The sequence below is a fragment of the Carassius auratus genome, unplaced genomic scaffold, assembly GCF_003368295.1.
Source record: "Carassius auratus strain Wakin unplaced genomic scaffold, ASM336829v1 scaf_tig00001591, whole genome shotgun sequence".
Lineage (NCBI taxonomy): Eukaryota > Metazoa > Chordata > Actinopteri > Cypriniformes > Cyprinidae > Carassius > Carassius auratus.
Genome location: NW_020523372.1, coordinates 756,911 through 770,481, shown reverse-complemented (window position 1 = coordinate 770,481; position 13,571 = coordinate 756,911). Strand labels below are relative to the sequence as shown.

The 13,571-nt window shown below is 36.3% G+C and overlaps 1 protein-coding gene across 30 annotated transcripts in view; it reads left to right on the top strand.

Annotated features, from left to right (window-relative positions):
• Positions 1 to 13,571, top strand: part of LOC113069371 (adhesion G protein-coupled receptor L2-like) — a 103,056-nt gene that overhangs the window by 50,544 nt on the left and 38,941 nt on the right. For 25 of the 30 annotated variants that reach the window (XR_003279711.1, XR_003279712.1, XM_026242395.1 and 22 more), the window contains exons 4-6: positions 4,702 to 4,811; positions 9,774 to 9,788; positions 10,785 to 11,585. Coding sequence is in view for 28 of the 30 variants with exons in the window: in XM_026242395.1 (XP_026098180.1) it covers positions 4,702 to 4,811; positions 9,774 to 9,788; positions 10,785 to 11,585 (926 nt within the window). In the remaining 2 variants the exon portion in view is untranslated. The remainder of the gene's footprint in view (positions 1 to 4,701; positions 4,812 to 9,773; positions 9,789 to 10,784; positions 11,586 to 13,571) is intronic. The other 5 variants (XM_026242396.1, XM_026242404.1, XM_026242403.1 and 2 more) reach the window with 1 other exon arrangement.

Below are 13,571 nucleotides of genomic sequence, written 5' to 3'. Positions count from 1 at the left end.
TATTAGTGAATACTTCAAGCATCGCAGATTAAGCTTTCATAAGTCACCGTAAATACAAGCTTCAGGAAACAACAGCTACACCTGTTTAAGGATTCAGAGCATTGGGAATTCTGCTGGCCTGGTAATAAAGTCTTAAATAATGCCTATGATTCCTGATTTAATTAGATATGTGAGGATTGGGCTGCTTGATACTACTGATAAGAGGAAGTGAGGTTTAATACAGATCAGACATTAGAAATCCTGAAACCTTTTGATTAAAAGTACTGCAAGCCATTTCTGATTTCATTTGTCACTTGTCGGATTCGGTTTGTTGTGTTTTGGTTTGGATGGATGATCATCTACAGTACATCTGTTTGAACTGAAGATCAGGATAAGGCATGCTGGTCTTTATTTTTATTTATTACATTTTTTTGTGATATAAGTAAATGAGTACCACATCTGTCATAACACAGCGTACGTTCAGAAAATAGATCGGTTTAATATACATCAATTTGTTTCATATTCAGAAAATGAAGCAGTTATGTTCTTTCAGGCTTCATCATTTTTTTTTTTTTTTTTTTACTTTGATATTTGTTACTGTGATAAATACAAAATGTATTGTGCACCATCTTAGAAGGGCTTTAGAATATATGATGTACAATATAATTTACATGATGTTTTAATAGATCAATATATATATATATATATATATATATATATATATATATATATATATATATATATATATATATATATATATATATATATATATGAGACAGAGATAGAGATTGTCTTTCCTGTGGGCATTTTTCTAGTCCAGATTTCCTGACTGAAACACTTCCTTCAGTTTATTGTTTTTCTTTTTTCTTTTTTAATGAGTGAAACTTTGACTGTAAATGTTGTGATATCTTGGAAGCGTTGCTTTGGTGAGTGTTTGGAGTTTAGGAGGGAGAGATCTGTCTAATGAGGGGCGTCCTGTGAAAGCGCCTGACGTGTGACTGTGGTGTTCAGAGAAAACACCAACTGTCAGCTAACAGGAACATCATGAGAACTTAGCATACAGTAGCCCCAAACTGTATTTGGACAGATTATCCACATATTCAAGTGTAAAGAAGAAAAATAGCAAAAAGATGCCTTACAATCACAATATATATATATATATATATATATATATATATATATATATATATATATATTATTTAAGTATATTATTATTAGTAGTAGTAGTAGTAATAGTAGTGTTTTATATGCACTACCAGTTTTCTTGAACAGTAATATTTATAAAGAATTCTAGTATGCTCACCAAGCCTGCATTGCAGACAAAGCAGTAATATTGTGAAATATTTCTACTATTCAAAATATTTGCTTTCTGTTTGAATATAATTTATTCCTGTAATCAAATCTAAATTTTCAGCGTCATTACCCTTGTCTTCTGTATTATTATTATTATTATTATTATTATTATTATTATTATTATTATTATTATTATTATTATTATTGTGAATTAAAACAGCTGAGTAATTTTTTCAGTATTATTTGATGAATAGAAGGATCAAAATATCAACATTTATCTGAAATAATAATAATAATAATAATAATAATAATAATAAAAATAATACTAAAAGCTTTTGTAACATTATACAATATACCATTCAAACGTTTGGAGTCTATATATTTTTATTTATTTATTTTAATTTATTTATTTTTGGTTGGTGGAGGGGAAGAATTATATAAATAATAATAATCAAGGATTCTTTAATTTGAACAAAAGTGATGATAAACAAAAATAATATTACAAAAGATTCAATTTCAGATAAATGCTGTTCTTCTTAACTTACTGTTCATCAAAGAAATCTTGGGGGGGGATCTACTTAGCTGTTTTCATAATAATAATAATAATAATAATAATAATAATAATAATAATAATGTGACTGGAGTAATGATGCAAAAAATTTGGCTTTGAAATCACCGGTATAAATTACTTTAAATATATATATATATATATATATATATATATATATATATATATATATATATATATATATATATATATATATATAGAAAACACATTTTTAAAATAAAATCTATTTCAAAATTTAAGTAATGAGGTTAGTAGTGTGTGTATAAATAACAATAAAACTTTTTTAGCCTTGTTATGGCATTATGTTGACTCCAGAAGTTATTATTTAATATTTCCCTTTTTTAAGATAATTTGTGATCATAATTTATTCATAGAGTACATTATGCAAATGAACAGCACATTGTGACTGAATGAAATATGAATGGGAACAGTCTCCCTGCAATACAACTACAAATAACCAAACAACCAGTCACCATATTACGGCTCCAGCTTTGGCCGTGTGTTATAATTTTAGATCCATAACTCATTTATATGGGTAAACATGCTGATATTCTCATCTGTTACCACATATGAGCGCTCGTTAATAAAGAAACTCCCATATGAGGGACGTGTTTTTCAGCAAAGCTCGTGTCTATGTATAAATTCTCATCTTCAAACATGACCGGTGGGAATTCACAGCTGTGGACGGAGCAGCACTCTGTTCCATGTGCTTCGCTGCTTTTATGAGAGAGAAAGAGAGGGAGAGAAAAAGTCTCCACTTGTTTATTAGCAAATAGAACATAAGACAAATTAATTGTCAGAGTCACATGCTGAGGTAAAGAGAAATTGCTGCAGGAAGAGATGCTGCCCCAAGGCCAGGTCAGAAAAACACAAGCAGGCTAATTCACCCCCCGCACTGCGCTGACAGTAAAACACGCTCTTTATCCCCAAACACATTCTGTTCCTCGAAGTTAGGACAATCTTCCTGCATTTTCCTTAACAACTGTGAGATTACACCGCATGTGTCTTTCATGTTTCAAATCCACAATACTATTCTGGTCTGTGGATATGACTGACACTTCAAGGTTCTTTAGTGGTTCTTTTCAGTCAAGAACACCCCCAAAGAACCACACGAAAGAAAGGGTTCTTTGAGAACCGTGACATAATTTGTGTTTAGTTTTTTAGGTTTTCGTTTCGTTTTGTTTTGTTTTGAAAGACGTCGCTTATCATTAAATGTCAAGGCTTTATTATGCATATTATAAACAACAACAGTGAAAAACAGCAGTAAAATTACAATTTAAAGGAGCATTGCGTAGGTTCTGACATACTGACACCATTGGCCGTTAGAGGAACTGCAGCCAGTCTCAAGCTCGTTCTCAGTGCGCAGAGGAGCACGCTCTTTTTATTTTATTTTATTTTTTACTTCGAGGAGTGTCCGTGGGTGTCTGAATTGTGCTGGAGGCTGGTCGCTTCTTTCCATTCACAGAGTCCATTTGAAAACACTATTGCCGCTGCTTACTATAATGGCTGGTGTGCCGTACGGTTGTAAGCCCAAGTAGACGATAACGCGCATGACGTCACATTTTGTGAATTTTCGCGCCAATTCGGGCCTGACTCCTCCTCACACAACTGAGCCTACAGGCTGATAGAGGCAACCGTGGTGGACAGTCGAGGTGTCATTCTTTTTTCTACATCATGGTTGGCTCATACATGTACAAAATAAAACTCTATCTTAAAGATTTTTTTAAGGAAAAACCTCCACATAGCTCCTTTAAGATTATTATTTTATTTTTTTATGCAAATTGAAAAGCATAATTTTCAGCAGTCACTAACCAATAAAGACTTGTACAATTTTACTAAAGAAAGAATAGCTTTGCCATCATAGGAATAAATTAAAATGTAAAATAAATTCAAACAAAAAGCTGTTGTTTTCAATTCTAATAATATTCACAATATTGCTGTTTTCATCTGTATTTGTCATCAAATAAATTAAGCATAAGCTATTTATTATTATTATTTAAAAACATTGAAAATCAACAGTATTTTTATTTTACATTGATGTTTTTTTTACAGAACCACAGGTGTTTGTGGGAGAAAAACAGCTTTAAGGCTTTAAAACGGTTTTAACAGAAATTAAACGCAGACCTCAGGAACGATGTGACGCAGATTGATGGACGATACTACCACTACTCTCCCAACATCTCGCTGTACACTGTGTCTGTAAGCCATGAGATCATTTCTGCACTTTATCTTTTATTGATGTGCTTAATTTTAGTTCCTAGAACCCACATAAACCACCTTCTGCATGACTTCCTGTTAAACAGGCAGTGGAGGGATGGTTAGTTCATTCCGAGTGAAATGGCATATAGGGAAAATGAATCCATCATAGGTACAATCAGCCTGACCTCAGGGGGGATTCGTACAGATGTATAACTCATGTGCTGGCAGGTATGAACACTCAGAGATGAGGCTGTTTATCTTTGTCGTTGGGTTGAAAAGGGCCACTTTGGCATCTATCCGCTCCGCTAATTCCCGCCGTCTTTTATCTGGTTCCTGCTCTGGGCCACCATCCGTCCGTCCATCAGCGGTGTGCACGCTCACTCTCGCTTGGATGCTGTTGCCCTCACAGCTAAAGCAATGTTCAGGGTTCATACAGGCATTTTTAAATCACTGAAAATAATTTTGTAAAAAAAATAAATAAATAAGTAATAACATGCAGAGAGGCAGAGATTCAAAATGATTTTTCATTGTAACGTACAGTAAGTTTCCATTGTATCAAGCGTAAATTCTACATCCAGAGCATTCCTTAAACTCTGGTGTGAATAGTTTCCTTTAATATTTCACTCATTTGATTTCTTTTATCCTGCTCTCGCTCCGTCCAGGTGTAACAACAGAACGCAGTGCATCGTCATCACTGGACCAGATGTTTTTCCTGACCCCTGCCCAGGAACATATAAGTACCTTGAAGTCCAGTATGAATGTGTTCCCTACAGTAAGTACAAACCATCTTTTTAATATATATATATATATATATATATATATATATATATATATATATATATATATATATATATATATATATAATGTTACGCCTTTGTGAGTGTGCCTCATTTCTCCAGGACCCAGTTTTTATCCTTGATAATACAGTGTTTATAAAACATGTACAATAGGTTTTTTTTCCCCCATTGTCAATGGATTTAATTTAGCTTTTTTGCCACTGATCGACATAAAAGTTTTAATGTCAAAAATAAAATAAAAAAAGCCTTAACAAATGACACACCTAAACCGTCTCTGGCACGGCCAATTCATGTTTTCAAGGTGAGCGCTAAATAGATCGCTTGTGAGTAGTTAAGTGGTTTGAGTTGATTGTAGTATAAATACAGCTCTATCTGCAAGGTCCAACTTCTAGCGAGTCATTACTGCAGAAAATTGCAGACTCCAAGCAGTGAAAGTGAATTGTAATTGAAAAGCAAGTCATTGAATATCCCTTGGTGTACAGTTAAATCAACAATTAAGAAATGGAAAGAGTATGGCACAGCTGTAAATCCATCTAGGCCGTCCTCAAAAACCGAGTGGCCGTGCAAGACTGGCGAGAGAGACCACCAAGAGACCAATGATTTACAGGCTTCCCTGGCTGAGACTGGAGACCGTGCATACAACAACAACTGGTGCCTGGATGCTTCTCTGGGTTTATGAGAGAGAGCCAAAGATAAAGCTACTGTTGTTTAAAAATAAATCAAATAAAATAAATCATCTTGCCTGCAGTTTGCAAGAAGGCATGTGAGAGATTCCCAAACCAGGTGCAAGAAGGTTATACGGTGTGATGAGACCAGGATTACTCAATTTGTACACTTACATGAAGGGGTGAACATGCAGTTAAAATAAATACAATACATTTTGACCACAGTGAGAATAAAATAAAATAAAATAAAATAAAATAAAATTTAATTAAATTAAAAAAAATTGTTTCATTTTACTAAGAAAAAGATCATATTATTACAATAAAAAATTAAACAAAAAATAAAATAAAAAAAATATTAATAATATCAACACCAACAACACCAACAAATAGTTTTATAGGCACTGTATTATCAATATCAGTGTTTGCAAGACAGCATTATATAATATTCTGCAGTTTGTGAAAGTGAAGGCAGTGACAATATGTGCACGATGAATTGTGATTAGTCTTCTTTCTTGAATTTATTCACCTACTGAATTCTGATTGGTCTTTTCTTTCTTGCTATTAAACATATATAGCGGTTTTTGAGAAAATAAGATGAGTACTAAGAAAACAGCGAAGCGTCTTTGATGCAGCATTTCATTTACAGTAAATCTAAGCTTAAAACGTAAAATACTATTCGTTTGCTGCCTTGCAAGCAGTGCTATTTCCTTGAGGAAAGAAATTGTTATTCATGTTTATTTGTTTTACGATGTAATGCTTTATTCTAATGATGCACAGTTTTTAGTGTTTGATTTGTATCCTGAATCCTTGTGCAAGTGTGATTGTAGCGCACAGAGCTGGGTACAAAATGCTTTTTGCTGCCTTTAAATGTTGAAGTTGTTTCATAAAAACTAAAATGTAAGCGGATAAATGTAAACATTTCCATGTGCCTTTTTTCCCTGTGAAAACATTCTGTTTAGCAGTCTTTCATCTCTCAGTGATGCACAATACATGAAAGCAAGGCGGCATTCTCTGACATCCCGTTTTTGCACATATAATCGCTCTGAGACAGACCAGCATGATTTCTTTGGCCTTAAAAAAAGATTTAGCCAAGCAAAGCTATGCCAGCGTTATGCCAACTAATAAACAGACCAAAGATGTTTTTCGTTAGTGCTTGATCATTGTGTTTGCTCGTAAGAAACCGCAGCTGTACGACTGTCAGAAAAGACAAATGAGTGCACATGGATCTAACATGAACAAACTCCAAACAAACGCCTCACTTCTGTTCTCAGATTTCCCATTACATTAAGAGTATGGATTGTTTTGCTCCATTAAACAATTAGATAGTAATATTATTCTCTGATTGAATTGTCTCGTCTTCTCAGAGAATGTTTCCAGAGACTTCACATACCAGACGGGGTCCTCTGCCGCACATTTCCACCACCATCCCGAAATAACAAAGGCCCGCTGGATTTTAGTGCATTAGTTTAATCTACGCCCCTATCTATGGGTTATTGGAGTCGAAATCCCACACAAAATGTTAAAAGCTGTTGTTTTATGTGCTATCATGTTTTACAGCTTTTCTCCAGGATTGTTCACATTTCTTTTCTGATGTTAGCATCTTTACAGGAAAGGGTTTTTTTTTCTTTTCTTTTTTTTCTTACGTTTCTGCATTACCTCCTCTAGGCGTTTCCAGGCGGTCCGTAACAGTTGTATTTACTAATCACAGTTTGACTCCCTAGGACGCTGGAGCCCTCATGTCACCCTCAGGCTGCTCAATGCTGGTTTTTGACTGGAAGTGTTTTTTTTCTTTGGTTTGTTTTGTTGCAACAGTGGAATGTTCATGATGTTCTTTAGCCGACGGTATCTCAGAGAACAGGATTTGTCCTGGTACTAAGTGTACTGCATACTCTGAGATCTGTCCAAAACTAGAAATGATTTGCCCTGTGAATGGATGTCACCATAATTTCATTAGTTTAACCTAACTCATTAGTAACCTGGAACTATGTGGATTAACCTTTCTCGCTCTCTCTCTCTCTCTCTTTTTTCCTGTGCTTTAATTATTATAACAACAACCTAAAACTCTGTTTGTGGGTACAAACTAATGAAACACTGCATTATCTCCAGGTGAATCTGTAAACATGTCCAGAATCTACGTTCCACCCAAATTCAAATAAACACTAAATTATAAAGTATAATTTCCATAAAGAATTGGAAACCAATTTTATGGACCATTAAGGTTTTTTGAATTATAATATTATTTTCAGGGCAATTAGGCACATTTCCCCACCAAAATTATTATTACTGTAATGCATCTATAATGCATTTTTTTGTTTTATTATTCTCTAAGGTGAATCTTATTAGGCTGTTATTACTGGGATGCAAATATCATAGTATTTCTTTATTAAATCATCATAAAGTTATCACAAAAATACTATAATGACTATTATACTTTTTTTTTCTTTTTCTTTTTTTGGCATTATGGGCATGTAAGATTTCAGTGTCAACACTTATAATCTAAAATAAATAGTATACATTTAAATAAAAATGGTAATGGTGCTACAAACAAATATAAATTATTTTCTGCAAATTCTATTTCATTATTTCTTCTAATTTTCCTTGTTCTGAACGGGTTTTGTGAAATTCATTCATACATGAATGCTAAGCAGAGCACCTGCAGAAAATGGTGACTTCCATAAAAAAGAAAACAGTGATCAGTGTCTCATGGACATCGAGGCCAGAGAATGGACACCATTAGTAGATTGATCATAATAATACAAAACAGAAATCTGAGAAATGTAGCTTTAGATTGTAAGAAATGTTCATGTTTTGTATTGTTTAAGATTGAGATAAATCTCCTGAAGACTGTCAAGATTCTTCTGTTTATATGTCTGTCTGGATTTTGTTTGTCTGCCTGTCTATTTATCTCTCTTTATCTTTATCTGGTGCTATGTAAGGATTTGGAAGGACAGCGTATTGGCCTGTAGTCCAAAGCTATGACGATAAGAATTTCTCGAGAAGCAAGACTTAAAAAAAAGTGCCTTAATAGCAAAATATCCTTATTGACTAGTAAAAGTTAAGCTGTTTGGAAATTGCATGCACAAACAAAAAGTTATACTCCTCATATACACTATTTACTCAGAATTCACATTAATAATAAAAATAATAATAACCATGAACATGATTGTCAGTATATTTTTGAAGTGAAACTGGACTGTTACTCAGCGAAACGTACCAGATAACAAAAACTATACTTGCAAATTACAGATGAAAGATTCATTGTTTGCTCGTTGTTATGTCATTCCAAATGTTTCCAATCACATATTAATTCTGTGGGAAAATTTAGTTTTAAAGAATATTCTGGCCACCCATTTCAGTATATTTATAGTGAAAGATGTAAACTCTGATATGACACAATTTCACCATTAAATAGTATTTAAAGTAGTACATCAAGTCTTTTGAAAGATTTTTGTGAGAACCAGACTGAAATATAAAGTTAACATACAGCATTATTTGAATTGCATGAAAAACCATGATATTATTCAAAAGTATGTTTCACAAAAGAAAGCAAATCAGGTATATTTTTGGAATGACACGAGGTTGAGTAAATGGCTCTTTTTCATCAGGAAATCTTAAAGTAACCTGACAGACACATGCTTTTCAACAGTAAAAAGCACCGGCTCGCCAATCTTCCACTGCCACACTGATCTGGACTAAAAGAAAAATCAAAACACATCGCCCTAAAAAGTGAGAATACATTGTACAAACTTTACGTGGTGGAAATTTAAACTGCCGTAACGGATTGTTCAAGTGTCCATATAAAGCTTAGAAGGGCTGACAAGAACTCTGTGCTTGGAGAGGAAGTCGAGGGACAGCTTTATTTTTCTGGTTTTGAGTTTCCCTCCAGCACAACTTACCATCTGTCCACCTGGAATTCAGATTTCCCTGGTCGATGTCCCTGAGTTCTTATGAAAATCCATACGCCACTATCTAGAATTCAGCCGGTGTATTTCCCCGCAGCTTTCCCTCGACAAGAGCAGATTGATTTGTCTTCAATGCCACATACGCTGTCCTTTTGTACTGTGACAGAACCCCCTTTAACCTTGCTCTCTTTTATGTGTTGAAGGTGTCTAACTGCGCTCTCTTCCTCCTCTGACAGCTGTAGCTCTGTGCATAATGCCCGTAACCTCATGACATGTTAACTGCATGTGATCATGGACATGATGGTTAATTCATTTTAATCTCTTTTTCCCCCTGCACTCCTTTCATTCTCTCTTCCAACGCTTAAAATAGAAGTGGAGCAAAAAGGTAAATCACTGACACAATCAGCTCCTTGTTTTTCTTTCTTGAATATATATCTATATTTTTTTTTTTTTTTGTGGTTGTAAAACCTTCCTGTGCCCACTCTTGCTGTTGCGATAGCAGGCAGTAGCAGAAAGGGTCTTGTATTTTAGTAAAGGTCAGTGCACGAGCGGCAATTGGAGGGCAGCTTTAAAAGAAAATGATAAAGCACAAGTTAAATGTTAGCAGTAATGCTGAAGGTACAAATGCCCCATTTTCCCCTTCTCTCTTTTATTGCCTGTTCGAACCCCAGCCCCACTCCACACTCCCAGCATGCTTTGGTAAGAGGGTTCCTATAGACTTACACTACCTCTACTGTTTCTGGCTTTCCCTTCTTCTAATTTTCAGTCTTTCTCTCTGACTCTGACTCTCTCTCTCTATCTCTCTACATGTCTCTCTCGCTCTCACTTCACCCTTTCTACATGTTTGACTATCATGTCTTTGTTAAGAAGAAAAGAAATGCTTTATGCTGTAAAATGATTGCAACATTAGGCCCGTAGGAAAGACGTAAAAACTGTGGAAAAACTTGGCTCAGGACACAGACTGCCTGTATGCTGCTCTTCTCTTCAAGCCTTATTTAGTTGTCTGCTTTTATTTGCAGGGCAGATTTGTCGTATGCCTTCCTTTTTTCCTTTGTGTTTGGTTGTGGTTTGATTTTTCCATCACTCCCCTTCAGTATGTCCAAGCAGCAGTGAGCTGAAACTGTTTGCTTACGGACACATAAAAACTGTTTTTGCTTCCGTTTTAAGCTTCAATAACCTTCAGATGCAGATTCTTCGCACCTTTTACTGCTTGTGAATGTGGGTAGCTGTTAGACTTCTTAGTGTGTGTTTCTGTCTTCACCGACTACCCAGTTATCAGAGTGATGTAGAGTCAGACGGCACTTTGCCCTCTGCTTTCAACTAGCGCGAGCTGCGTTCGTTCACGTTTGACTGTTCTCTGCTCTGTTCTTCTCATCACTAGTTTTTGTTTGTCCCGGAACTCTGAAAGCGGTTGGAGATCCGTCGTTTCTGTACGAGGCGGAGCAACAAGCGGGGTCGTGGTGCAAAGACCCTCTCCAGGCAGGAGACAAGGTTTATTTTATGCCCTGGACCCCTTACAGAACAGACACACTCATTGAGTACAACTCGCTCGACGACTTTCAAAACTCCCGACCGTCCACAACGTACAAACTCCCCCATCGGGTCGATGGCACGGGATTTGTGGTATACGATGGCGCAGTGTTTTTTAACAAGGAAAGGACACGTAACATTGTCAAATTTGACCTTCGGACCAGAATTAAAAGTGGGGAGGCAATTATAAATAATGCCAATTATCATGACACCTCACCATACAAGTGGGGTGGGAAAACAGACATTGACTTGGCAGTTGACGAAAATGGCCTTTGGGTGATCTACGCCACTGAGCAGAACAACGGTATGATGGTGATCAGTCAGCTCAACCCGTATACCCTTCGCTTCGAGGCCACCTGGGAGACCACCTACGACAAGCGATCGGCCTCCAATGCTTTCATGATCTGTGGGGTTCTGTATGTGGTCCGATCCACATACGAAGACAACGAGAGTGAAGTCAGTAAGAGTCTCATCGACTACATGTACAACACCAAACTGAACCGAGGCGAATACATCGACATCCACTTCCCCAACCAGTACCAGTACATCGCCGCTGTGGAATACAACCCGCGAGACAACCAGCTGTACGTGTGGAATAATTTCTACATCCTGCGGTACAATCTGGTGTTTGGTCCACCTGATCCAGCTCACGGTAAGCTTCATCTACAATCCCAAGTCTACCTGCAAACACACACACACAGAGTCCCTCTGGATATATGTTTAAGTGGTCGCGAGATTTCAGCCACTGAGTTGGTATTCCTCTGGCTCCCGAGTCTGTGTGTCAAATGTCATGGATGACTGATTTTTAATTTCAGATTTAATATGTGCTTGATGTATTCCGGAAACCTTTCTCGAGTGCAAGCAACATCTTAGAGTGGAGTGGTGGGTCTCGGCAGTAAACAACATCATAGGCGTTGTTAGCATATAATAAGAGATGCATCCCTCAAGGTTTTAAAATACAGAGCCATTCCTCCCCAGCGTTTAGACTCTTGAGGCTAAACTCCCTCCCACTGCTGCACTGAGAAAGGCACTTCTTCCCTCATTGGTAGAGGGTTACCTGTCTGGACAGGTATGTAGGCAGCCTTGCCGCAGTGGTAGATCACCCCCAAAAGAGTAGATCTCAAGCGCCTCAAAAGAAAACAACTCACACTTTTGCTTGCAGGCCTCTCAATGTGTCTGTGCTGAGAGACGGCTCTCCGCTGAGACCGGATCAGTCCCGAAGTTCACGTCAGCGTAGTCTGTTTTTAATTTAGCTGTCAAGAGCTAGGACAGGATGGCCATACTATGTGTCAGATCATCTTTACATTGAAAAAATAATAACTGTAATTACCATAATCCCAGCTCAGCCTAGTGGCCGAGACTCTTGCATTACTCCAGAAAAACTTGGCTAAGTGTAGGGGTCAAACAACTTTACGCAGATTAGTGGGGCTTAAGAATTTAAAATACGAGTGTCTTTCTTCCGCAGAGACCCAGCGTTGTCTACCTTAGTGATGAATCTGCTACTGAGCAGAGTAACTGTACCCAGGGCCGTCGTGAAACTGTACCCCTGATGAGTGCACGTTGGATAAAGTTATTTTGAATAAAAGTAATAAATAGTTTGTAAGCTACAGAGTTTTTGTGGTCTGCTTCTAGCATTCAAAAGCAACTCAAAGGCTACCTGTTATATTATAACCAACCATCACAGGTGTGCTTCTGATATGAAGGCTGCAACCTTTTTAACTTGCTAAATTCATCCAAGATAAAGTATGAATCAAATTAAATTTAAAATATGCATACAAGCTAAGAAAAAAAAAATTAAAAACGGGGCTTAACGAACCATAAATTCTTCACAGGAGATTTTCCCTTATAATAAATTATGCATTGCATTGGATTAAAAGGAAATGTGCAGAAAATGGATAATGTCCTGGCAGAAAATTACCAGTACCTTTTCCATTTTTCAGATTTTTTTTTTTTCCTACCAAGTATATTACATTAATTGTTCAGAAGCATATACACATCACAATGTACCTTAGCAACATGCTAACTGCTCACCCTATTTAAATCAATTATAATTTCTGTATGTGCACTTCACATGAGGAATGCTATTTTGTCGCAAATCATTCACTTGAGGCTCCAATGAGGTTCCATTTCTCTTAAGATGCTGTTTAAAATGTGCCTGTGTAGACTGCAAAGCAGATCACTAGCTTTTGGAACAGAGCCAAAACACCTCTCCGAAGGCTGTGTATGACATTCATAATCACATTACTATCGGCACTACTTATTATATCAGACTTATTTTTGAGCTCAGGATATGATCATCTGAGTCATTCTTAGCATGTGCTAGCAGCTTTCCTGTAGCCTAAAGCGATTACTGCCACTGAATAAAAAAATAAATAAAAAATCCACTGAATTAAAAAAAAAAAAATTAAACCCTGCACAACCAAGCAATTAAGTAAGAAATATCAACTCAATATCACTTCAGATGCAAAGTATTAGGGCTCAGATCTAAAATTCATTGAACATTTCTCTGGGGTGCTACCTCGGAGGGTTCAAATCTTTCATTAAGGAAATGTTATCACATTGTTACCACAATGTATCCACTTGTGGTTCACACTTGTACGATGTGGCTGATTGAATGTGCCCATGTATGTTCTGCCTC